The sequence below is a fragment of the Plodia interpunctella genome, chromosome 9, assembly GCF_027563975.2.
Source record: "Plodia interpunctella isolate USDA-ARS_2022_Savannah chromosome 9, ilPloInte3.2, whole genome shotgun sequence".
NCBI classification, from domain to species: Eukaryota; Metazoa; Arthropoda; class Insecta; order Lepidoptera; family Pyralidae; genus Plodia; species Plodia interpunctella.
In genome coordinates, this window is record NC_071302.1 from 10483999 (window position 1) to 10511643 (window position 27645).

At 36.2% G+C, this 27645-nt stretch overlaps 1 protein-coding gene across 1 annotated transcript; it reads left to right on the forward strand.

Annotated features, from left to right (window-relative positions):
- The first annotated feature begins 1338 nt into the window (after positions 1-1338).
- Positions 1339-27565, forward strand: Dad (Daughters against dpp). Its single transcript, XM_053749435.1, has 5 exons — positions 1339-1738; positions 12436-12489; positions 20994-21074; positions 23331-23524; positions 24393-27565. The coding sequence occupies exons 1-5, from the start codon at positions 1462-1464 to the stop codon at positions 24735-24737; spliced, it is 951 nt and encodes a 316-aa protein (XP_053605410.1). The 5' UTR covers positions 1339-1461; the 3' UTR covers positions 24738-27565.
- The last annotated feature ends 80 nt before the right edge of the window (positions 27566-27645 follow it).

Here is a 27645-nt window from a genome sequence, read left to right on the forward strand (position 1 = left end):
AACATCCAAGACCCGGGCCAATCAGAAAAAGATCATTTTCCATCATGACCCGACCGGGGATTGAACCCGGGACACTTTACCACTGCGCCACCGAGGTCGTCAAAGCCTTGGTAGGTTCATCATTAATTGATACTGCGAGACAAGATTCAACTTTAATTGTCGCACTTGTGACACCCACAGTTCAAACTTTCATCTTAGATCACTTCAAAGAATTAACACATTCCTTCAGAACAGATAGTAGTCTTGAAGTTGTTGCAATTATTGCAATCATCTGCTGATGCAACCCTGAATCTATGATAATATTATTCAAAATCAGAAAACATTAGATCTCATCGGGATAATACACAAATAGGTATAGATGTGTATATTTTTTCATTGCTCAAAAATTGCAATAAAAAAAACTGAATAAGACCTAAAAATTAGCCAGGATTTAATTGCAACCCACCGAAACCTATGTTGTGGAAAGTGGACTACAGGCAACAAAGATAGTACCTAGTTTACAAACTAGACCAGATCCGATTGCACGAATATGTAAAAAGCCAGAATGAGACTAGTGATATACTTAGGAATTAATTGGCCCCAACGAAACTTTGTCAACTTCGGTGGTACAGTCCAGAAGTGATAGGTATGCAGCGTCGGTGCGCTAGTGTGTGTGTGCTGGCGCCTCACGCACACTGGCGCGCGCACCTGACGCCGCCGGTGGCGCCAACGTCGCCCCCCGCACCCCGCCCGGCGCGCCGCCCCTCGGGGTTGCCGTATCGCAGATATTTCCATGTTTCTTGGCAACGGTTTTGTTAGGATTTTGTTATTTGTTTTTTAGAAATGTTTTCAAATTATTGTATTAAGAACTTGTGGTCATAACACTCAGCTGTAGGGATGCGACTATGCTGATGATTAAGAATTTTATTACCAGGAAATTTTAGGAGCTTACTTGAATTGCACAAGTTGTCAATTCTTATGTCGTGTTCGTGTCAGTGTCAGTAGTAATTAGTTCTTTACTTAATCATTGTAAACAAATAATGATTGAAGTTCTCATCATGGAGTCTCATATTATACCGTTCTTTATTATTAGTTACGGTTAAAAGATAATAGAATATTTTTTATAGCGCTATCTTTATTTACTATTGAGTACCTAGGTTTAAACATAAATAAACCATGAGTAATAATTAGTTAATCATATCAGTAACATAATATCAGTCAGGTCATAGGTACTATGAGTCGGTAATTTTAATGTGTAAGATTTTTCATTTATTGCATACTTATCGAGACTTTGGGAGACATTCGTGGGGAAAATGAAATGATGCAGCTGGAATGCAGCTCGCGTTACTGCACCGGCCGGTCTGTCGGCCGAGCGCTCGTCAGTAGACCGCCCGCACGCGGCAAGCGATGACGTGTAGCCAGTGTGTCGATGTCGCGTGGCGCGGGCACCCGCGCGGCTCGTGACGCCGACGGCGGCATGTGATGTTTAGGAGACGCGCGCTGCGGCGGCGGCTGGCGGCGGCCGGCGCGCCTGCCGTGCCCGACGACCAGCTCCGCCAACTCGCCAGGGCCCTGGACCAGCGCGACGAAGGCACCCAGTGCGTCCTCGCCGGCCATGTCGCCTCACAACTCCGGCTCGCTGTCACGCGCGCCTTCAGATTCCCCGACGTCCGAGAGCTGAGCGAACTCCGCAGACTGCCCGGATGCGCACAGCAACAGTGCTGCAACCCTTACCACTGGAGTCGCCTTTGCAAGCCCGGTATGTGACGCGCTCTCGGCCGTTGACCCGCGCAACAAGTGCATGAAGTAAACATGAGTGTCGAATCTCTGTGCGCTATCGCAGTGTATTTTCGAAATAGATTGTGCTCTGTGTGTGGATGATGTCGGCTCGGAATGGATGGTCGACGCCCAGTGTGATTCGTACGAGAACCCAACTCGAATGTTAATGTATTCTATCTGGCTGTTATCTATCGAAATTTTCTGCTGGTGGAGCAAACTTAACCTCTATGCGTGTCAGATCAAACATTACCTTATCTGATGGGACTTTGTGTAATCGTTTATCTGGTGCTTGATCTTGTGGATTATATTTTGTTGGAATGTCTTGAATCTCTTGAAAATTATGCCTGATTCAGGATGTTGGATATTCACATGTCTTGACGCTAAATTCACGCTTGTCAGTTATCAGTGCCAATCGTTATCATTGTGTTTATCGCTACTGTTTGTTTCTGTATCGTTACGTTCAGTGACGTCATCGCGGTCTCGTGTGCCTGTGCCAGGTCACATAGCTTCACTGAACTCCAACATGTCCAACACTCTTCAATTTCATGTTCTATCCCTATGGCATAATGTGAAGTGTAAACATTTCCGTGCGGTTGTCTAATTTTAGAGATGATATCAGCTCTGTAGTGTTCTTAAAGCTTGTTTTATTGGATTATTTAAAGGTCACCATGATTTCTCCATATCCAGTTACGTACGCCGCAGGTATCTTCGTTAAATTAGGATTGGCATTTCGAATTAGATTTTGAGTTAGAATTAAAGGTAGGTAAACAAGATGAAATCAATTTGTAATTAGATTATCAAGAACCTTAACGTAGATTTGAGCAATTTGATTCATGTCTGGGAGTGTATGTAATGCAGGAAAGTGAGCAGCTATCGCCTAATCTGCCGCCGCGAGGGTCAGTCGCTCGCGATTAGTAGACAAGGTCACGGCGCCGGCGCCACTTTGCCGCGACGCCTGTCGGCGCGCGCAGCCCGTTAACTTTTTAATTCGCCAGGCAGTGGCGCTGTCGACGGCATCCTTTGTTAGAGATATTCTGCCACTATTCATATATAAGTATATTTTTTTGTGCTGTTATTGAGTAATTATTTTGTCATTTTCTTCGGACTTGACAACCTTTTATAGATCCAGTCAATTTATAAGCTACAGAAGATCATATTTTATGAAATGAAAGCAATTAACAAGAACTAGAATATAGTCGTGCACAAGACAACTAACTAGTTTCTCTAATTGAATCCGACGCGACGGCGCAAAAAGTTATTTGGCTGTAATTACACAGGAGATTTGCTTAGCACCGCGCCTTATTGCAATTAAATCCAGTTTCTCATGACTTTCATATGAACAAAATGTACATTAGTCGTAATTAAACACCCTGGTCTGTCATTAATTACTATGTAAAGCAATATAGGATGTATGAATGAACGAAAGAGCTAGTGGTAGAAAAAGAACAACCGATTGAGAGAATGTTATATTGATTTTGAGATGTCTAGGTACCAAAGTGGTTTGTGACCATGACATCGACTCACGCGTAGTTCAAATCGCCTACAACCACTCCCACGCATATAGTGTGTGGCTTAGGAACCGTAGGTGTGCTGACAATGCATGTTAGCATATTAATTAAAAAGAAAGGCAACAAAAATGAATATTAATGTTACCTAATGCGGTAAGGCTCCGAGGGCCCCACGGCGAGAATTGGTCACTGAACTTGAAATAGAAGTTCGTAATATGACGCCATTCATACAACTTTTTGTAAAACTTATATCGACGTATTGAATGTCGGTTTATGTTAATGGCAAATGGCCTAGTGGACATCCTTGAGGCACTCCTTTTGGTAACATTCATAACAGCGTATTATGGTTCACAGAAAATTACATAGAATGAGATACGAAATAAAATTGTGAGTTCAAAGATAGGTATAATATAATATGGAAAATATGGAATCAAAAGTTACTGTTGTATTAATAATGTATTAAAAATGACCAATAGTAATAATGTTTGTAATTATAATGTATAATTAAGTTTTATATGTCGAACAATCTCTCTTCAGAATGAAATAATTTGTTTACGCAAAAAATCTCTGAATAATATCTCCTTATGTTAAAATACTTACGGCAACAGACATTACAATAAAAAAACATAAATTCGTGACGTCGTGAAATAAAAAACCGCATCAGAAGTTGAAAATTACGGAGTTGGATTATGAAATGCTATAGCGGCATCCTCAAAGACAAGCTTGCATGACTCTCCGTCTCGAATCTCTGCCACGAACGGATGTCGGCTTACTTTCGCTTTAGACGACTGTTTGGCCACGTTCAAGTGGTCAAATAGTCAGGGTTCAATTGCGCAATCTATTCTTGGATGTACGATATGTAATTCTGTATGTTATCTCTACGATTTCTTAGAATCATTAACAATTCCTTTGAATTATTTGTCGTTACATATGTTGTCAACCACATGGACTTTTAGAAGAAGTTAATAAGACTTGTTTACTTGTTGAAGTAATTCGTAGTTGTTATATATACGTACTATTGATTATTATTTGTGTTGCTTTATTATTTATCACATTATCAATGTCAAAAATGTCATTTCTTTTGTTTGGAATGTCCAAATGAAGACATCAAATTTCAAAGTGCAAATTAAATCCACCTGGCTCGTTGTGTACTTCACCTGCAGTTTTTGCACTGTCGGCGGTCCTCAGACTTGGAGCCACATCACCAAAGTTTTTTTCAACTTTCGCGATGTTCCCACACCGGCCGTCGCCAGACTACATATAAACGATGGCGGCGGATGCGCCGCTATTTTGGCGATGTTTTGATTTATGTGCAGTTTGATTGTGTCTGATTTGCGGTTCCTTAAATATTTACTTTTAGCGGCAATGTATGTTTCTGTTGTTTTGCTTCTTCCACAGTCACTTCTATTATTCTTCGAATACAATCTTTGTACGGATTGTCTATTTTGCTGATGCATTGCTTTGGTGACCTGTATTAACTATAAAAACTCTCCAAGTCCTTTATTATGTTTGCTAAACCTGAATTTGTTTGAATAGGAATAGTTTATAAAATTACATTTCTTATTTCCATTTTCTCTATGTAACTCATAAAACAATACCGCTTAAATTTAGAGATCGAATGTACTGATATTGCTACCTAACCTACAAAGATTGCATCATTGTCATAATCTTTCTCAAAATTTATGATTCACATGAAATCAGTTGCGTATTACCGAAGAATTTTAACTGGAAATATTCTCAGGCACGTTATTCATGCACATGCACATCAATCTTGGGAACGCAGCATTCGCCCGGGGCTTACATTCGCAGATCGACGTTCGGCGCCAATCACAGCAAGCCGCCGGCCTCTATTTGTGAATGTTTTTATGCCGGCGATTTCCGAACAGCGAGGAAGAGGGATCGTTATCTTATCGAGCGCAGGCGTCGCTCCGACGCCAACCAGGATCAAAGATATTCACTGAGTTGAGCGACGACGCCTCAGTTAATTAACTGAATTGTCATGTTATGCCCATTAAAGAAATCAGTCACCCACGAGCGGCCATCAAACCCACATCCGCGACGACATTATCGCCAACTCGTAACTACCATTTACAAGTAATTCTGTGCCCACACACCATTTCACCTGGCCATTACAAGTGGGGTCCGAAATTTAATGATGTCGTCTAGATATACCCGTATAAGAATCTATCTGTTGATGTTAGCGTCGCGTCGGAGGCGGCGGTATGGCCGATATTTATTTAGCCATAATTGCTTGTCGGCTGACTGGCGCCGGCGCCATGTCGCGCCGCGCAGTCGCGGGTTGCGGGGCAGGCGGGGAGGGGGCCTGCGCCAGCGCAGGTACGCCCGTACTGCGTAAGCTCGAGTCGATTTTCGTGATCGGATTTTTTTGGTTTATTGTAGTCTGGTCATGTTTTTGAGCTGCTTTGTTGAATTTGTGAATGGCTGATCATATTATACGCGGCGGTGAATAGGTTTGCATTTTAAAAAGAGTTGTTTATGGCCCATGTTATTTGGTAGTATTATTTGTACATTATGAGTCCTTGAGACTTGTCTATGTGTTGAAATATTCAAAATATTAAGTGGTCGTTTTGTTTTCTTATTTAGAAAATAAAGAAAAAAAATTGGAAAAACCTTCGTAATCATGATGTACTTTCATTACGTTCTATATTTCTAAATTCATCAGCTAATATATATTCTCCAAGAGCGTGTCATAAACAGCCCATTGACTGGCGGCACCTGTGACAGAACCGGTCAGTCCTGACTGTGGGTCTTGCGAAACTGGATAAATGTCGTCTATAAAACCTATTACTTCGACCACTGCGTGCTAGCTACCACCATCGCTCAGTTCCCCAACTGTCTCGTCATCAATACTATGCATTCAATTTTCTTTTGTCTTCTTGAATGTTTGACTAATATCCTCATGCTTAAAATTGGATCCATCCAAGAATTCTCTTCCTTGTTACAAAATAAAATGTGATGCAAATGTTAATGAAACTTTACTTCTTACTAGATATCTGTAAATACATTTACAAAATTGAACCTTTTGTACGATATTTTAAAAATAATTGTTCGCCTTTTGAATGAAGAAATAAGGTGTGCCGATTTTAACAAATTAACATACATTATATCATATTAGTTGTAGCTCGGTTGAGTCATAGTCATAACAAATATAACAATGTATGATTATAAATCATTTTGATACAAGCACCTCTAGTTTCCGTGACACTTACTGGTGACAGTTTACTGACTCACAAATTACAATATTATCTTAGTAATACCTCAAGAATTTGGATTCTATCGGGCTATAAAATGAGAGGCCTCTTTGGGTTTTTTTAAAACCGTTATCAATATCATTAATATCTTGTAATTCAATATGTGCTCAAGCTGAGAGTAGCATAAAAATGGTTCTAATCAGTAAGTTGCTTCATTTTAATTATAACACTTATAATTTTATTTAGCTCGGTGCTTAAATAATGACTATTAATTAATTTTCAAAAAGCCGATATTATAATTTTAGTTGAAGACTTAAATGACGTTGGTCGTAATGAGCGAGAATCACTAAAATTGGGCATAATTAGTTTTCGAGACGACCCAACACAGCATGAAGCCCATATTGCTGGTGCTATGAATATTCACATAAGGTATTTCTTAGGACTTGATACTTGTTTGAATGCACCTTCCTCCAATGCACAGTTTCCCGCTATTCACTTCTTTGTTCCTGATTCTTTCTGATCATTAAATTAGCATAAGAATTTGCATCGTCTGAATTATTTCCGTATGTGGACGTCATGTATTTCTTCCGGTCGTCATGTATTGTCGTCATTGCGCAAGGTTTGAGCGTCGGACTCCGAGCTAGAGCAACGTATGTTCAAGTCATGACGGTGGCATTCGATGAGCCATACTACTTCTTACGATTGTACATCAATTGCAATGAGATGATGCTACAGTTCAACAAAGCCGAACAAAATACAGTATTACAGTTGTTTTGTTACAAAGCACTGAGTTTGGAAATAGAAATAGAAAATTCTGATGACGCAACCTAATAATAAGTTGATATTTCAATTCAGATATCATCGAATGCCAGTCGCATTAATCGCAGTAAGTGCCCAGTCAATAAAGAATAAACTACTTTCTATTCTAGCAAAGAAATGAGTTAGCGGTAAGAGGAATTTGTTTTACGACCACATAGTTGATGTGAGAAGCGAGAGACGTTCCAATAGCGATCGTGTTCTTACGACGATGATTTTTTCATTGGAGTTTTATAACTCTTAAATTGGTCGTTACTATGACGTCTGAATGGTTCATCCTTGTCACACATTTTCACACCTTGTCTAGTTGGAGGCTCATCGGATAGTACAAATTCTTTTTTGCCTGGTCATTGTTAAAGATTTATGTTGATGACTTTAACATTGCATCAAATACTTATAAAAAGTGATATTAATACATTTTGTAGCTTTTGTTAATACTACATCCGCACCAATTAATTATTAATTTCAAACGAAAATAAATTATAGAAGTAGACGCTGACAAAACAAACTAAAAACTGGTGAGAGTTCGTTTTGTCGTGACATTTAGTCCATTTTTTCTTTTCAATGTCGCAATACCCACTAATTGATTCAGCCGGCAAATTTTCTTCTTCAATGTCACCACCGCATACATTAAATTCCATGTCTTCTTTTTCGACATTGCTGGGTGGAATGTCTCCCCTATTTCCGCGGTGCTTCAGGGTTGCGCGTCGCGTGGGCACCGCGGCCGGCCGGCGCCGTCGCTGGCGCCACTCGCCATGTTAAATTCGGGCGTGCTATTTCTGGCGATTCACACGCGTCCGCGCGCCATGCTGCGCCGTGCGTATAACGTTCGGATTTACTGTTCGCCGGGGTTGCTTCACTCGTTGATTGACAGCGTTCCGTATTTGAATGTAATGGCAAAATGGCTGCCTAAGAATCTGCCATTGATGCTTGTCTCATTTAACTAGTTACTATATCTGTTGATGCTATATACTTTATTGTTATATAGTTGGTATTGGATAAGCAATTCCGAATTTTCTGCTGTCAAGGCGAGTTTCTAAATCTTCCAGTTTGAATGCGTGCGCGCTGTCCTTGAGATGATATCCGCGAGAGATAATACGGGTTCTGTGACGTAAGCTCGGATTCTGGCGCTTAGCAGTGTATTAAATAAGATTTATTGTTTGTTTACCGTACGGGATTTATTTTATATTTATTGTCAATACAGATTGTGGATTCTATTTCCTCTTGGATTAAAAGTAATCGGAGATTTAATAAAGCATTTACATTATTGACGCATTACAAAACAATGTTGTAAACTTTTAGCGTTGCGATGTTGTGAAAGTGACATTATTTTGCCCACAAAATGGACCCCGTTTGGTGGCAAATAAAGTGATTTTCTAAACATATCGACATATGAATCATACATTATTGCGTCTGCGGCGGCGCCGGCGCTCGACGAGGATATCGAGTTGAAATGGGAGCCACTATAAATCAAACAAAGAATGTAAAGCAGTCACCGAAATTAAACATTCCTATTTAACTGAACGTACTTCAATTTCTGATCTTTTTTATTTCTTCGTAGTGCTCCGTATTTATTTTTTTAGTTGATATTCTTTTTCTAATTCGTGATTCTTTCAGAAACCCTCACCATTTTTAATAGTTCATCGATGTTTTCAAGAAATTGAGTTGAATCATTCTTTGTCTCTTTTTCTTTCTTATCATCGCATGTTCCTAGTTGTATTCGGATCTGTACCGCAGCAAAGCCCGGGGTCAGCCTAAAAACTAAATCTTTAAATGTTGAATGTTATTACTGGTTCTTTATAAAAATTCTCTGGGTATCTAGCACCTAGTTTACCGTTAACAACTCGATATACAAGATTTGTATGTTGATGATCTCTTACAAGATTTTGGTCAGGTATTTCAACAGTACCTTAGGGTCTGCCAAGTCAGTAACTCAAAGCCAATTATACTTGATTTGTGTGAACGTTGACTTCGATGTCGAGTTAGGGTTGAAACATCTAGTTACACTCATTCCAACATACTTATAAATTTTTCATAGGAAATTAAGAACAGGTTTTTTGCAAATAGTTTAGAAGAAGCTGATGAAGTGACAATCGAAGATTTGTGAGAAATATAAAGGGCCATATGGTGATTTATGTATAAAGAAATACATATTACGCTTATTATTAAATGGATTAAAATCCATTTTTTTTCTTCTTAGTAGATTTGAATGATTTGCAGAAGGTAGATCAGATGTTACAGATCAGGACGTTTTGAATAAAGTCTCAAAATAGTGCCAGTAAATTATAACACTGTTTAAAAAATAACATAATAAACAATCAGCCTTGAAATAATCAACGGTATCTGACCTGAGCAAACATCGACCAGTGTTCATGAAACACTAATTACTAAAGTATAGTTTACATCTATTCTAAAGATCTTGTTGATCGACCTAACAAAACCTCTGACATTAGCGAAGTATTATTAACCACTAAATCTGAAACATGTGCTGAGATACTTACCAGTGCACATAGTTGCACGCTGTGTATTATTATGTCCTCTGGAATGCGCCAGCTATGCAACGGATCGAACATGTTTGTATGTAGTATGTGGTACTATCTGTATAAATATTTTTTTGAGGAATATGATGTGAAAATAAGTATACTAGTAAAATTAGTTTCAGGTTATCTTCTAATAATAATGTTATATCTTGTGTACAATACAATTTATAATTTTACAAGAGAATTTAGTAATTTTCTTGAATATGCACGTTTTGCACGGTAGGAGAGGAGTGATACCAATTGATGCTGCATAAACATTGAAGATATACTTCATTATCAGAATAATACCGCACGCAATTACGTATTCTCATGTCACAAAGACCACAAGTCAAAAATCGGAAAAAATGTTTTTAAATTCGCAACACAAATAAATCAAACCTTCAAGACTGTTATTAGTATATATAATAGTCTGAAGCAGTTATTTTATGTAAATTACAATGATCATAATTTTCTTGATCTTATTGTGGGGTCTTCTCTGAGAGGAGACGTCGTACGGATTACGAATTTCGTAGTACCCACATTTTGAAATCGTCACTGTACGAAGTAATGATTTCTGCGAATCGATCGATTTGTAAGCTAGTGGAGCTAGACCGGTTCACTATTACATAGTAATCGAAGGACAGACCGACAACGTACGGTATTTATTGCTATAGATTGAATGTTCAGATTAATTACACATACAGCGGCCCCCAGAGCCGAGCTCCATCTCATCGACAGCATTCCATCGCTAGCCCCACAAGTTCAAACCTAATATTAATAACTTTACGATATATTATCCCTTGACGGATTCCACCAATAATTTAAACGCGATACGGGAAATTCCCCCAATCGACTTTAAACTCTAGCTCTTTGACAATTTGATCCCTTTTGAGTTGCACTTAACCTAACTTTTTGCTCCCGACTTATAATATGAACAACTTTTTAATTAACAAACCGCGAAAATTGTACTTTATATCAATCTGTGCAAAGTCTTTTTTCCGCAATCAGAAAGGACACATACGACTCAACAGTTTTACAAGATTTTTCAGTCACGCCATTCTACATATGAACGATTTTCTCATAGTGAAAAGGTGGCATATTGCATTGGCTGGAAGAGCAAAAATAGTTTTTGTGTGTATTGGGTAAAGGTTCATTTTAGTTTTGCACGAAACTGTTGTTGTATGGACACACGTAGAGAGATTAAAGTCAACAACAGATATTATTTATATCTGCTAGATGCTACGCTAGGCGTTTAGGGTCATTTACTTCGCTGTTGCTTAGTGTTTTTTTTTTCAGTGGCAAAGTTGTGGAGTTACAGCGGACAAACAATGACTCATGCTGCTTATATGTGCACTCCATCTAATACATATTCATTCTCCGAGTGTTATTGTTGAACTATAAGAAGTATTGGCGCTCTATTATGTCATGGAATACGCCGCCGCGCCGAAAGCCTTGATTAAGCAATAAAATAGCTACAAACGTTCGATTGATTTACGATCGCCTCCCAAAAAGTGGCATGCTTAAAATTAATTCATTCGACATGCAGGTGCATACATGGCAATTGTTTGAAAATTCTTGCGCAAATGCAGTTAACCGCTTCTTGGAACGTGGTGCGTGGCGCGCCCATAGGTGCGCTGGAGTGTATTGGTTATGGCTGATGACCATATAATTCGTATTCGTATTGTGATACGATGACACCGATACTGAGGAAAAAACGTCAGCACGTCCCGCCAACGCTGGCGCCTGACCGCGAATGAAAATTGCATAACTCGCGTTCTGAATTTGAAAAGCTTCGAAATTTGAAATAGCCAATGGCACGTGTCCGCGAATTGAATAGATCGTGTTCTGGATTTCAACTACATTACTTAACTGCTTTTTATTTGGTTGACGCGCAGCGCAGTTAAGTTTAATTGAACATCATTCTAAGGCTAATCATGGTAACCAATTAAGATAAGTACAAAATCCAATGGTGCCAAAGATGCAGTAATTATTACAATAAGATAAGAAGATCGTATTGTCGGATTAACTATCATGAGATAGAAATATCTTCCGTCAGACAAAATGTATTATTACCTATAGAAACGAGCCAAACCAGCAATTACTTTTTAAATCACCAGACAAACCAAATACAGCGCCACCGCCGCTATAATTTAAATTTCGATTCTTTGATTATAAACGGATAAAATTATTCTGAAAATGACAGTCCGAATCGGAATTTAGTCGATCGTAAAATTGTCGTTATACGAGGTCAAAATATAGGTTATTCAGCTTACCTGCCCTGGGTTCGAGTCCCGGGAGAAAATTGCGACGGCATACCTGCCGGCTTGTTTGTTTTAATTTTTTTTAAACTCTTTTTATGTTTTTTTTTGTTTCTCCGTAACGCGGGTGGTGATTAAGGAATGGATTTTTTTTTGCATTGTCTCCTTTTTTACACTGGAATTTTCAGCCTAGATTTGTTTTTAGGATAATCTAATTTGAAATAAATGGATTTATTTTAACTAGATAAAGCATTTTTCTCCTTTGCTTGAAAAACTATTCAACATGTAGGTAGTATCAGCCATTTAATTCTTTAATAATGTAAATTACATTTTAAAGTTGCTAATTATTTTTTCATTGTTACAGAAACCCCTCCCCCTCCATACAGTCGGCTCGCAATGGATGACGTCAAACCTAAAGGTTGGTTTTATGTTTTTTTTACATACTAAAATATATTTAGTTGTACATACACGTGTCAAGAATTTGTTGCTATGGCAGAAATGCAATTGTTTGCTACGAAATAATATTTTAATATAAAATCTGAATTGTTAGAAGTATAATCAATAAAAATCTCTTTATCTATCTCTAATCTATTTCTTCTTTTAAACCACGCAACAGATTCTAATCCCGTGTTTACTGTTTTATACCTATATACAATTTATTTGCGAAGGTTTATAGACTTCGTGCAAAGCCAGTCCGGTCGCTAGTTGAAAATAAAAAGAAAAAAAAACAGCGCGAATAAATTAGATCGGTAAGATGTCTGAAAAAAAAAATCGATCATTGTTGTCCAGATACAACATTTATATAAATAAAAACGAAGTGTATTGTAACTATATTTTAGTCTCTATAAGTACCAGCATATTATCTATGCTACCCAAACCCAAACTATAACGTATCTATGGTCGCTGGATAGCCAGGAGCGGGTTCCAAAAGAAGGAATTCGAACGAGGCGCCCGCGCCTCCTTCCTGGAACTAGGGATGTTAGTGGACCGCAGATTTTTATCGATATGCAACTATTATCGATGAATGGTTTGACGACAAAAGCTTTGGTCATGTTATTTTATAAAAGAACAATACCTATTATTAATGCGAAAGTTTGGACGTGTTTGATGACGATATTTGTTACCCAATCAAGCTATGTCTATTGAACAGATTTCGATGTTATTGATGCACACATAGAATGTAACCTAAGATAGCATATAAAATAATTTATATCCCGATTTTTTTACGAGACAGAAGCCCCAACTAGTACTTTCAAAATATCATAGCAACAATGCGGTTGATTAAAAAAAAACTGTAAAATTATCTTTCTATCAATAATGAACTTTTTCATTAAGCAAATTGTTCAGTAAAGTTACATAACGACGTGATATTTATTTGCGTGGAATAATGGCGCTGTCTAGTAATGATCCTTGTGATTTAGTGCTATTCTGTTTATCTTATCGCTATTGTTTTTAAACTGTTTTATCAGAATGGACCACACCAGTTTTGTTTATTTATGCAATGAGAATCACCAGTATTTTTAACATTATATTCTTTTAAATATATAGGTACTTAAAATTCAATATAAATAATGATTTATTTTTGATTGATAGAAAAAACTTGATATATCTTTCTCCAATGATCGTTCCTAGTACCTATGTACTGATGGAAGAAACATTATTCAATAGTTTTAAAAATTCTGGTTTTGATTTTACCATCAACTTTTCTATATCGATACCACCACTGACACATTAGTTCCGACATTATAGGCACGAATATATAATGTAAACTTACTATCAGATAAATATATAGATATCAAGAATAAGGTGTATTACGAGTACGACCAGCGTTAGATATTATTAACTTGTTAATTATTTTCAATATGTTTCGTTCAAAAATCACATGTTTGCATCGTTTCTGCTATGTTAAGAGATAATGATTGTAACCACGCGTACACTTGCAAATAGCGTTATCACTCCGCTAATTAAATAGTTACCGAGAGTCGGCCGACGGTCGCCGACGAGTAATTTATGTGATAAATGAATTTATCGATGCTCGTGATTGATTTGCATGCTATCCTCCGACAATATGACTTTATTTAGTCCTCAATTTCTTACAAAAGTAAGTACTTCATAATAAGTCAGCTTCTTAGTTTAGCGGACCCTGGGCTCCGACGTTCAATGTCCAAGATGGAACCGGCAAACCGTTAAGATAAGAAATTTAGTTAGATATTATTTTATGCCTTACAATATATTGATCTTTTCTATGGCTTTCATTTGTATTGTTACTATTGGAATTTCCTTTACATTAATTTTCTAGTTAGATTAGACGTGCGAGATAAAATATAACTTAATCATAATAATGTGATCTCAATAGAATTCTCAATCTCGATATAAAATAACAACATTAACTACCCTGCGAACAAACATTAACTTCTCTGCGAAGACAAAAATGTAGCACTAATTGTGCCTACATTTGCAATGTTATCAAACAGATTATACCTATTACCTGATTTTCATATGGATTAATTAATCAAATCTAAATCTTACACAAAATTATTTAGACTGCATCAATACTTAGTAGTTGTTAGATTTGCCACTTCATTGATAAATTAACGTGCTACTGTTTTTCAGATATATTGATTACTGTTAATGCATTACTATAATTACTATAATGACGACCTCGGTGGCGCAGTGGTAAAGTTCTTGCCACTGAACCGAGAGGTCCCGGATTCGATCCTCGGTCGAGTCATGATGAAAAACGATCTTTTTCTGATTGGCCCGGGTCTTGGATGTCTATGTTAAAAAATATAGTATCGTTGAGTTAGTAACCCATAACACAAGTCTCGAACTTACTTTTGGGCTAGCTCAATCTGTGTGATTTGTCCTAATATATTTATTTATTATTTGTAACGTTGAATCATCTTACATTAATCATATGGCTTGCAAGCTAGTAGTTGAGGTAGTCCGTGATGCTGCAATACATTATTATTATGTACAGCAGTCATAAAACTATCGATATTATTTTTACTTCCGCACAGCCCTATCGATCTGGTCCCGCGCATTCCAGCGGCCGCCATCTTTGAACAGCATTATTAATGCCCAGATCGACTCCGGCGGCACTGGCAAACAGTTTTTTCTACTTTCTTTCCAGCCAGCGTCACGCTGGGACGAAATGTATTTGTTTTTAATAGTTCCCAACTTCCTCAGTTAGGTAGGGCTTAGCACATGCGGACATTGTAAAACACGGTAAAATTTCAAAATTAATTTATATTTACTATTATTAACAGGAAAGGACCTGCTCAAATTATAAAATATGAATATACCTCTATCACCTCTCTATAAATAAATAAATATATTAGGACAAATCACACAGATTGAGCTAGCCCCAAAGTAAGTTCGAGACTTGTGTTATGGGATACTAACTCAACGATACTATATTTTATAACAAATACATATATAGATAAACATCCAAGACCCGGGCCAATCAGAAAAAGATCATTTTCCATCATGACCCGACCGGGGATCGAACCCGGGACCTCTCGGTTCAGTGGCAAGAATCTTACCACTGCGCCAAATCTATGTAACTTGATACTTATTTACTCACTGTTTAAATAACACTCTCATTTATGCCCGGCAATGAAGATGACGTTACAGGAAATCCCACCATAATCGATGCTTCGGGGGTGCAAACGGTATTCCCTCAGCCCTCATCATAGGGTTTTCCAATCCAGACAAATGCAATGTGCGTGTATTTGCAAAACCACCCCAAAAATATTGGCGCTAATTATTTATTTGATTTGTGATTTGATAATAAATCAAAAATTGACATATTATCTTGTTATAGGTACGTGAAAAGTCATATTAAGTTTTAAACTTTAATAGTTAAAATCTCCAAATTCAAAGTGAAAAGATCACATTGAAGTAGGTAGTAAATTAAAGGATGCTTTTTACACCCATATTTTTCAAGACAAATTGTGGCCCCATAATCAGCATCCGCTCAATGGACCGTCCGATATCGTTGACACCGACATTCCAGTCTCACGTGCTTCCCCGAACCCATTCATTCAATTTACACCTCTCGAAATTCAAATTTGAACTTTAAAATTCGAATATTAGAGACGCGTCCGTTAAACCGTTGAAAAATTCTAATTACAAATTTTAACTTTAAAATTGGAACGGTAGAGACGTGGTTGGTTAGATTGGGATTTTGAATTTTGAATTTGAGCTCTAAAATGGGAAGGGTAGTGATGTGTGTAGTCGATATTATTATATCGGTTAAGTGAGTGGGTCCCGAGTATTGGTTTTGATACGACATCCATTAGCGTTATCGTTGTTATCGTGGCGCCGGCGCCGACGGTTGCTCGATGCCAGGGTCTGTCTTTGTGCCTGCTCTCTTTAGGTGGGTGTTTGACGGAAACTGTTAATCATAAACAATATGTTCGGGTTCAGTCAATCAGCTCGACTGCTAGTAATTAATTGTACCTATTTGGCCATGTCTCGTAATACGTCCACTTATTTATATCAAAACTATTTAAGTACTTAATGAAAATAACTAGTTAATGAAAGATCGTCTCTCATTAAAAAAATAAGTAATTTGATTATTAAGGCAAAATGTAGCCGTAACCGTAGAAATGGCCTTCGGTATACCTTTTACATAATAAATAATGTCCTTAATCAATTTATATTATTATTTTCTTTAAGAAAATACATAGTAACAAATCATATACTAATTTAGAACAGTCATGAAAAGTTTTTCAATTAACATGATTTCTAGTTATGGAATCAATTTTCACTTTCAACAAGAGCGATTTGTCATCAGAATCATTAAAAAATATATATTTTTTGTATCTAAAAAGGTGGCACAGTGCAGCTAGCGGTAACCACCATTAAAATGCCCTATATGGGTCGTTAATATTGGAGTAATTCTGTCGCCAGGCTGCATCGAGTTATCGAGTATTTCGGTCTCAATAATTACATCGACGCCGGTGTGGCGCCCACCTTATCCCGTCGTCCAACTAGCTTTGGCCCATGGCCTGACGAAAAGCCTGGACTTTTTATCAAAAATACCCACCTATTGACTTTAAACTTTGGAAATAGGACATTTTGAAAAAGACTGCCTCCAACGCGGCAACGTTTTTATAAGGACCATTCGAATTTATCAGCTTTTTGAGCACAAGTGGCTGTCGTCATGCTCTCAAGCCCTTCTTATTACTTGCAGCGGAAGACATTGTCTTTCAAATAGTTTTTTTTTAATATTTTTGTTTCTTAAAACACCTGACGGGAATGTGATCTTGAGTTAGTGCCCAGAAAAAATATACGATAGGTTCGTGAAGAAACATAAATTGGTTTCGAATTTGTCACGCTCCATAATCGATTTCCGTGAAATGCTAAGTTCCGTTCCGTTTTTATTCACTTCAACCCCGGTTATCGGCCGATGACATGACGTCTATAAGACGTCAGATGTCAGATAGCCTATCAGGCTATCAGACCTATCAGTAACCGGGTCGGTCATCTCCCAAAATAAATACAGCTGGCATTGCATGTTTATTACATCTCAACACCGCCGATGTCCTTCACTTATCTTTGACATTCTTCAGATTAGATTGTACTGATCTGAGAAAAAAAGATACAACACATAATGTAACAGAGGCCCAAATCAATCTGTGGTATCCTTATTCCATTAGGTCAAATATAGTACTGTTATAATGAACAACGATAAACTAATGTTGTTGCTTGAATCAAAAGTTCGATTGAACCAATTTAATGATCAACCGTCGACGACGCCTTATAGTGAATGGTTACAGAGCCACGAAACATAAAAAAAATCTGACAAATATCTGTGAAAATAAGAAAGAACATACACACAGTACTGTACGAAGATCTTTATATTTTCTTTAAAATCTTCGAAAGTGATTCCGTGCTAGATAGCCTAAGTGGCTAAGTAATGTTTATCTTTATGTCCATACAAACATACACCCACTTGCCGTGTTGTTACAATTCTGTACACGTGCTGAGAATGTTTACCGACCATGGGTTCCGTTCCGGCCGATATTATGATGTGAGGAATCTCATGTTTAAACTCCAGCCGAGATATTTCCCGTTGTTGTTTTCAGAAATTCCTTGTTGTTTGATACGGATAGTAGAAATTCATGTCGTGGTTTGAAAATAATTTGTTTTAACAACGATCTTTGTGAACCTGTGTCTACGAGCAATCTAAGGCACTTGTCACAATCTTGGTATTTTTGATCAATGTCGCTTTCGATTGTTCATCGCTTTAACATTTTCATGGCAACTGTTTATCGAAATGCAATTTGGATGGTGTAATTGATTACCGTTTTCAATAATATATTATTGTACTATTAGCCTCACTGTTTTTGACGAAAACACAGTCAAAATATTTTTTGTTGATGCGAAAATTTCAGAGGATTTCATAACATTGAATGTATTTCTATATTTGCATTGGGTTTTGGAGTCTTACTGCTTGTAACTGGTTTAAGATCTAACTCTAATGTAGTGCTCTCCATAATATGAGTTGATTTTGACTTATTTGAGAACTAACAGTGCAATTAAATCATCTGAATTTGCATTAACAACATTACTAATTTATATCAAAAGCGATTTATGGCATAAATTTATGATAACTTATGTCTTTGTTCGAAGCCCGCAGTCAGTATATTCCAAGCTGTCAATACTTATAAATAGATATAATTATATACCAGCTAGCGACCTTGATTTGATCGCCAATATGCTAATTATATGACTATTATTTATGTATACACACTTGTACATGTACAAACTTGTAAAATAAATGTTACAGTGTGGAATAGCACGAATTTCGGCATAGATAAAACTTCATAAGTGGTGTTGTGTTTATTCAGAAGTGGTATTTAAAAAAAAGATTTCCAAAAAGGTTTCATGTTGAAGTAAAAACAAAACATGACACAGAAAATCAAAATAAAATATAATAAAGTAAAAATCATAAAATTGCAACAATGTGTTCGAAACATAGTTGCTGTTATTACTATAATTAGGTACTTTTATGATAGATGGAAAGAGCACATTATGGATAGGCAAATGTTGTAACAATATAATATTTGTCATTTCTTTCTCATGAGCTAACCAACCCATCTCTAACGGTCACAAAGTTTTCATTTATTGATGATTTTAATGGTATCTCTGTATTCCGTTAAGACTGGACCGTTTTCAGCAGTTCTAATGATTCAGTTTCATAAAATCTAATCAGTTTCTAAATCGAAACTGACTACAACGTAGTTAATTTCTGAGGTCGTAAACTGTATACAAATCAATATGGCCCGTATGCAGGTGTCCAGACGTGACAAGTGATGTCATGGCCAAACCTGATAGACTGGTCTGCGAGAAGCATGTTTTTTGGCGGTTTTAGATCGATTTTTGTCGGTTCGTCAGGGTCTACTTGTCGTATAATCAACTAGTCTAAAGCAGTTTAGAAATGTACTAGACACAACTTTTTAATTTGAAATTTGCAGAATATTAATGTCGCTAAGATAAACTCAATGGTTAATAAAAAAAAAGGTTATTGCACACAACAAAACATAAAATATACAGTATATTTTACGGTTAGAAATATTTCACAGAAAGTTAAGAAGAAAACACATATGATAGTCCCACTTAAATTATTTTCGCAATTTCTTACTCTTATTCCAGTCTAATAGAGTAATATTTTCAAAAACATTAATATAGAAATCTTTATTCTGCCATCACTCACAATTCTTCAACTTTAGACAATAGAAATCATACTATTGTAATCAATATGCGGTCGTCGAGTGCTTCAATTGAAAGAAAAAAGAAAGATCAAGTGAAGAGTATAAACTGTTCATTGAATTTTGAACTATATCATGATCGCATCATAATTTCTTTTTGCAAAAGGCCTCTTTAATGATTCGCTAGCATTGAAACCCTTTGATGCTAGATTTCTTTATGATTATGAAATAATCATTGTCTTACTTGCTGGCTTAAACTAGCCTATTTCTGCGCACACTAATTCCCTAAATGAAAATAAAGCGCTGGTGTGGTGGTCCATTGGTTAAGAGCTTCCGTCTGATATCGAAAGGTCTTATGTTCCAATACTACTCGTGCCACATCAGTTTGTATACCAATATGACTCATGTATAGTTGATTTCATTGATCACCACTTGCTTCCGGTGGAAGGAAAACATCGTGAGCAAAACTGCACATTGGTTGACAGTTCAAATTCACTAATGTGTATTTAACTACTTTTGTCGATAGTTAGTCATGAATCTCTTATCAGATGCCTTTAACGACACACTCGAAAAATATCATCTTGTGTTAATTTTATTCTTCGTAACTTTTCTTATATTTATATTTTATTTTTCGTCCTTTAAAATATTTTTCTTATCCGTTCAACTAATTGTAGAATAACCTTCATTATGTTTATAATCATCTATATCTTGAACATGATCGTGTTTGAAATGGACGCAAAGCAATCTTTGAAGGCTTACCTACCGGTTTATAGTACACTTCAAGAGTACACCTACTTTAGACGGCTTTAGATATAGTAAAAGTCGTATCTAACAATTGAAGTGAATCCAATACTTTACCTTGTACTAGATTGTTTTCAAATCTTAAATACCATTGCACAAAAAAAAATAAACTCTTCAAGATTACGTCGGTTATTTGTTATTTTTGAAAAAGTTAAATAAATTAAATGGTTAAAAAAGTTAAAAGAAAATAATAAATATTATTTAACAATAATTTAAAAAAAAAATCAAGTTATATTTGGAAGTTAGTTAAATTTTAAAGGGAACTTGTCCAAGACTTTTTAAACTAATCATCCAATACAATAGGAAAAGTAAAGCATAATATAGAAACGATGTGTTCTTATGAAGATTGTGAAAATTGGTGTAAAATAAATTTATATGGCTGTATTTCGTTCTATTTCAGAGCATGGCGAGAGCACGGAGGACGCTAGAAGGACAGACCATGAGCGGCTAGTCACAGGATCCCTTGCCACCGACGGTGAAGGTAATATTGCAAGATTTCATTTCATTTTTGCCACAAGCTTGTATTGTCGTCAGACAAATCTTGAATACAGCGCGTGACAAAAATACCATCTTAGTGTTGTAGACCGTTGAGGCATTCCCTCGTTGTAAGCCATACCTGGGTGTACCATGAGGTCATGCTAATCATAATTATGATTGTCATGGAACCTAAAGCGATTGGAGAGTTTCAACTCTAGGAGAATTTTTCAAGTCGCTTAGTAGGTGAAATTTAACTTGCAAGGTTTGATTACGGACAAACATCAGGACAAGTGAAACTTAATATGTACATTGGATATATTCTAATGATGGGACCATATATTGGCTGTTAACAACGCAACCCCGTCGAGTCTTAAATTCGTCCATACAATGGCTCTTTTACCAAAAATGGGATTTCAAAAAGTCTAGTTACCTAAGTTCAGCGCCTTCTGAACGGAACCTAGAACCATCTAATTAAAACTAACGATTATAGTTCTCATACACGCGATTCCTGGAAGCTAAGGACATTCCTGGCTGCGGTCAGTGACCTCAATTCTGATGCCTTCTTGACAACACAGTAATGCATTGTTATGATTTGCAAATGACTTTAAAAGTCCTACAGCTTTACAAATTTTCTAAGAAAAATACATCGAATTCATATACGAGTTCATATCTCATGATTTCCATGCATAATATGCACATTATTCGTAATACGATGATTATTAATGCGAAAGTTACCATACACAAGAAATTGAAAGACATAACTACGTAAAATAGCAACTATATGCTATTTTACTTCAAATATAGTTCTCAACTATCTCCATTTACTCAAAAGTTTTGATGAAAATTAGCCACAGGGCACGATATCGCTTAACTAATATCTAAGGTCGGTGAATCCCAAACTCAGAAGACGTTTATCTTGATATACCCTTATATTCATTGAATTCAAAGACTGGATTCCTATTCTTACATGCTAATTGTGAAACTCCAAAGTTACAACTACAAATCGTTACAAATGTGTAATCACCAACATCATGACAAGCTATTACACCACGAAAGCACCTCATCATCGGGTGAGCACGTGGTAACCTTGACGATCGATCGCGGCCGGCGCCAGCCCCACACCACCACGTCTGGTGGTAACACCACAACTGTTTGCGAACTCATTTTTATGTCTCTTATCTACTGTTCTTTTTAGGCCTTCAGAATGTTGCTCGTTGATTCTGACGTACAGATAAAGTCATTTTGGATGTGGTGTCACCAGTTATGATGATATATAAAATAGCTATACCTAGTGCAAAAAAAAAATTCAAGTTATATGAATGTTGGCGAATTGAATAGAATTACTATTTTGCTATTGCAGATTGTTAAGCAAATAATTAAAAATAACTAAAAACCTAATAAAAGGAAAAAAAAACTTAAGATGCCTAGAAGGGGCTTCATAGACTATTATATATATATATATATATATATATATATATATATATATATATATATATATATATATAAATAAATTATGATTATATTATTATATATATATATATATATATATATATATATATATATATATATATATATATATATATATATATATATATATATATATATATATATATATATATATATATATATATATATATATATATATATATATAGGGACATATCACACAGATTGGTTATGACTATTATGGAGAAGACGTTATATTACACTCCTTTAAGAAATGTACATGCTTGCCTCTGGTACTACTAGTGGGCTTTTGCAAAACCTGAATATAATCCATTTGTTTCGGTGTAACTGCTAAATACCCCAGTTAATTTCTCTATCGTCTTTCGCCGCCATTGTTTTCACAACAATTTCCCATCCAAGAACCAGTTGCCAAAAAACATTGGCAAGTTAATTTAACATGAAATCACATCTATAACCGGTCAGGTCGACAGGTTGAAACAACTGGAACGGCCACCCGCGCGCACAGTTGCCATATGAAACTGCTTGACCCGTCTTTCTTTCTGTCTGTCAGCGGCATTATAACCGCCAATTCTGTTCGGATGATGTCAGTTGTAATCTGATTTCTGCTGGTATATGCAGTTGTCGCTTCAGCAGCTTAATGCTGAGCTGTTGCGTTTGGCACCGCTGACGGAAATATCGAAAAATTACCCGGCTCTCAATGAATAAGAATACAATGTAAAATCTGCGGAATTAGATAACTGTCAACAACGGTGAGTTGTGCGTCTAATATTAAATCCATGATATTCTTTCTTTCAGAACGCCCAAGCTGGGAGTCAGAGTGGTGTAGACTAGCGTACTGGGAGCTGGCACAGAGGGTGGGTCGCCAGTTCGGTGTCCGGGGCAGAGCTGTGGACGTGTTCGGGGGCGGCGGGGGCTCCTGTGGCAGCGGCAGACATGGCATGTGTCTGGACAACCTCGAGGAGAGGCGGGACGCGCCGCAAGCGGAGCAGGTTAGCTTTGAACCCTTCTTCATCTTTTCTAGTCGTTATTGCTATGTATCTGGCTATTCTAAACGCATATTCATTTGTCTCATTGATATCTTCCATTAGACAGTTGTGATTGGGACACTTCAGGGTATAACGTATTTAGTGCGTAGTAAATTATATTTATACATCAGCTACCCTCAGGAATCACATCATCTATTGGTGAAAAGCGCATTAAAATCAGTGGGTCAGTTTTTCAGTTTAGAAATAGAAGAGACAGACGGGACAGAGGTCTTTGTTTTATAGTATGAATGAAGTGATAAACGTGGATCTAAAAAGTATCCGGCGTGTTAATTTAAGAAACTATTTATCCCGAAATTCTGGAACCAGACCCAAAGACGCCGGGAAGTTTTCAACAAATTGTACAGTTGTATAGTAATTCCAGCTTCCAGCACTTAGAAGTCGAGTTGCTCGTCAGATAAGCTGAAGCTTGGGCCGCAGGGGCGCGATAACCTCAGATAACTGGCAGATAGCGGAATATTCGCCTGATAGCGATTGTGCGCTGATTAACGACTCATTAGTTATACTGGAGATTTATTAATTTCAATTGAATCTTGGAACGCAACATTGAATTAAATTGTGCCTAACTATATCTTACAAACATACATGAATGATAAGAAGATGTTACCTTGTGGGAACAAAGGCAAATCTATTTCTTTCCATGTCTGTTAGAGTAGACAAAGGTAATTCAATTTAGGACAAGTTAAGTTTTAGAGCAGACTTTTATTATAAGACTGGATGCATCCTGTCCCGGGATAATAATAATATTTTCAGTGTAATAATAAATATTGCTACGCTTTAACTTTAAATTAATTTGTTACTATTGTCTTTTCAGGTGCGAAAAACTAGAGCGAAAATCGGCTTGGGAGTGACACTCTCCCTCGAGTCGGATGGCGTCTGGCTTTACAACAGGAGTCAGGAGCCAGTCTTCGTCAGCTCCCCAGCCCTGGACGCTGCTGCAGCCAAGGCCTTGCTGGTCTGGAGGGTCGCACCAGGTCACTGCTTATGTATATTCGACCCTGCGTGTCCGCCCCCGGCAGTCTCGCTCCCACATATAGGCCCAGTGGACCCCAGGTCCGTCAGGATTTCGTTTGCTAAAGGCTGGGGTCCAAAATATTCGAGAAGGGATGTGACGGCTTGCCCGTGTTGGTTGGAAGTGCTGTTGGCCCCTCCGAGCTGACGCCAGGACGTCAAATGAGATGAATATTGCTTGTGGACGCTTCGTAAAATACCAATATATAAGTGATGACATCAATACACTGATATAGTCCATTTCTAGCGATGAAGGAAAACGTACAATGACGTACAAAAACTCAGTTAAATATGTGAGTAGGTAAATAATTTGTTTAGTTATCAATTGGTTTTTACGGATATTGTATGATAATGCATCTAGCATGGATATCAGATTATATAATCTGATCATTTTTTATCAAAACGGATATGCGTTTTGATAAAAAATGCATTTAGATCTTTTGTTATTATCGGTGACTTATGTAATCGCTTGCAAGCAATATTTGTCGTTATAAGTGCAGACAGACAGTGTGATGAAATTGGAAAACGGACCATAGTGAAGTGTAAAGACAATTTTTCTAATGGACAATTCTACAAACAATTTATTTTTTACTTTTTACGCCATGAGAAATGGAATGTCGAAGTTCACGAAAGGTTACTTAATTTATTTTAATGCTTGGCATCCCATTTCCATGTTATGATTGTGTATTTTTAAAATATTGGTAAGGTTAGGTTGTTTCCTATGTTTTGTTTTCTGAAGGGAAAAATTTAAGAATTCAACAAGTCACGATTAGTGCAAAAAGCATCAAATGAACTGAAAGTTTATCTGTCAGACGTGACTGAAGTTTTCTTTTTAGAAAATATAAGGATACGTAGAATAACTTAACCATTCCATTTGGGTGCGACCGATGCACACTGACGAAACCCATTTTCGGGTTTTAAACCTCTTTTTCGGGGATTTTTCATTGTACCTTTATAACACGTTATATTTATTAGATAACAAATTCAGTTGTTCACCATTTTGTAAATATACCATTCAGTGAATATGTACACACGTGAGGCCTTGTATAACTTTGTAAATGAACTGCTGATACATACTTAAATGTCAGCTATAACTTTTGTATTTCGTTTGGCAGTGTTTCTCTTTCGAGTTGGATTTTTTTTTAATCACTCGCAAGCGTATTGCTATCACAATCATTATTTAAATCTGTTTCTCATCAAAATCATTAGTTCCTCGTCAAAATTGGAAAAGCCAATTTTGTGACGAGAACGCAACCCAGATCCCTTCGCAAGAGGAGTCCTGACCGCGGAATCGTGAGGCCTTACCACGTTAAAAAATGTATATGACTGTACCATTTAATGTATATTACTGTATAAAATCAGCTGTAAGACAACGCGAGACTGTATATATAAATTAATCTTTATATGTACTAAAATTTGTAATAAACTATTTATAATAATTATTAAATATGCCTTACCTTAGATAATATTTACTTAAGTTTAGTTTTAAATATATTCGTTCTTGTACAAATTAAATTTGACACTATATTTTGAGTTGATATCGTGAAGACGGCTGTGTGTAACGCATTTGTAACGAAACGGAGATGTGTGACAATTGACACGTCACGGGAGATATAGCCTACATCCTTATATTTTCACTTTATCCGATTTGATACTTTATACCCAAGCAAGCGTTTTTGAAAGTCCTATTAACATTTAAAAGAACAACTTTTAAAACTATCACATTTATTTTATAAATTTGTTTTATGACATTTTTTTCACTAATAGATTTTTTATCGAGTACGTATCAAATCGGATACTTATGAAATTCTATAAAAACATCAATCTTCTAGTTTCTACGATGGAAAGATCTGCCAATCTTGTTTCCAGTAATAGTGCAATCATTTTTTAATAGATAAGTGATAACCGTTCTTAAACATTGTGCCTTGCGTTATATTCTGATAATAATATAATCCAAAATTTATATAGGGTAATACAGTCAATTTCACTGGCCTATACGAATAAGTATATTGTATTAAATTATATACAAATTACTTTATATACTTAACCTCGAATTTAAGGTGTATCGCTTAGAAAAAAGTGAGTTGACTTGACAATAAGATATAACGATCTAGTCTATTAAAATCTTGGTTCGTATACAATTAGTATGCTGCGGCTTCGCTTCTAGCCTGTTTGACATAATTTCAGATTTATTTTTAAACTGGCGAAGTAGATCCACCACAAAATATTATTGACACTATTAAAATATTGCTATCATTAAATCTGTCAAAATGAAAACTATAAAAATTATGCATGATTTTATAAAAAATGGATTAGTCAAATAAAAAGATATTTTACATCTATTGGTAGAATTTTAATATGACATACCTAATTTATTTGGTCTGACACAAGCAGTAGCTAATTTTTTAATATCGAAACCTCGAAATAAATCTAAAATTTCAACATAATATATGTTTTTGGGTACTCCTTATCTTATGTAAAAATCGTTTTTTATTTGACTGCACACAGTGAAAAAAAGTCATAATTATTTTAAAAAAATAAATAAGTGGACTGTCACAACATCCAAGCCCAGCTACAGAATATTATTTCGTCTTCGAGATGGTAAAGCTATTTAGTCACTGCATTAGACTGATGTAGCGCCTTAAAAATGTTTACATAATTTTAAACGATGTGTAACGGCATTAGTGAAAAATTTTAACATAGGTAAGTAGTAACAAAAATTATTTTTTTTCAGATATTTTGAAAAAAGAATTACAAAAAGTTATATTACCTTTTTTTTTACACTCTTCTGGACGTCGAGTCTTTTAATTATACTTATATTTTGATTAATGAAACACATTGTTTAAAATATGTTGCTGATATAATAATAATATAATATTTAGTCTCCCGAATCGCCGGTTAGTGTTTGTTTGACTGAAAGATGGATGAGATTAGGTTACAATAAATTATAAATAAAAGAGAATATTTTTAAAAAAATTGCCATTTTATTTTGTCTCTTTTCACTTAACGTTAATTATTGGACACAAGCAATTTACACATTTAAAATCAATTTTCAA

Bases quoted from the DNA above. Each gene is read 5' to 3' on its own strand.
- Dad (XM_053749435.1), top strand. From the start codon at position 1,462: ATGTTTAGGAGACGCGCGCTGCGGCGGCGGCTGGCGGCGGCCGGCGCG. The intron at 1,739-12,435 runs GTATGTGACGCG...TCATTGTTACAG, and splicing joins GAGTCGCCTTTGCAAGCCCG to AAACCCCTCCCCCTCCATAC. The intron at 12,490-20,993 runs GTTGGTTTTATG...GTTCTATTTCAG, and splicing joins GGATGACGTCAAACCTAAAG to AGCATGGCGAGAGCACGGAG.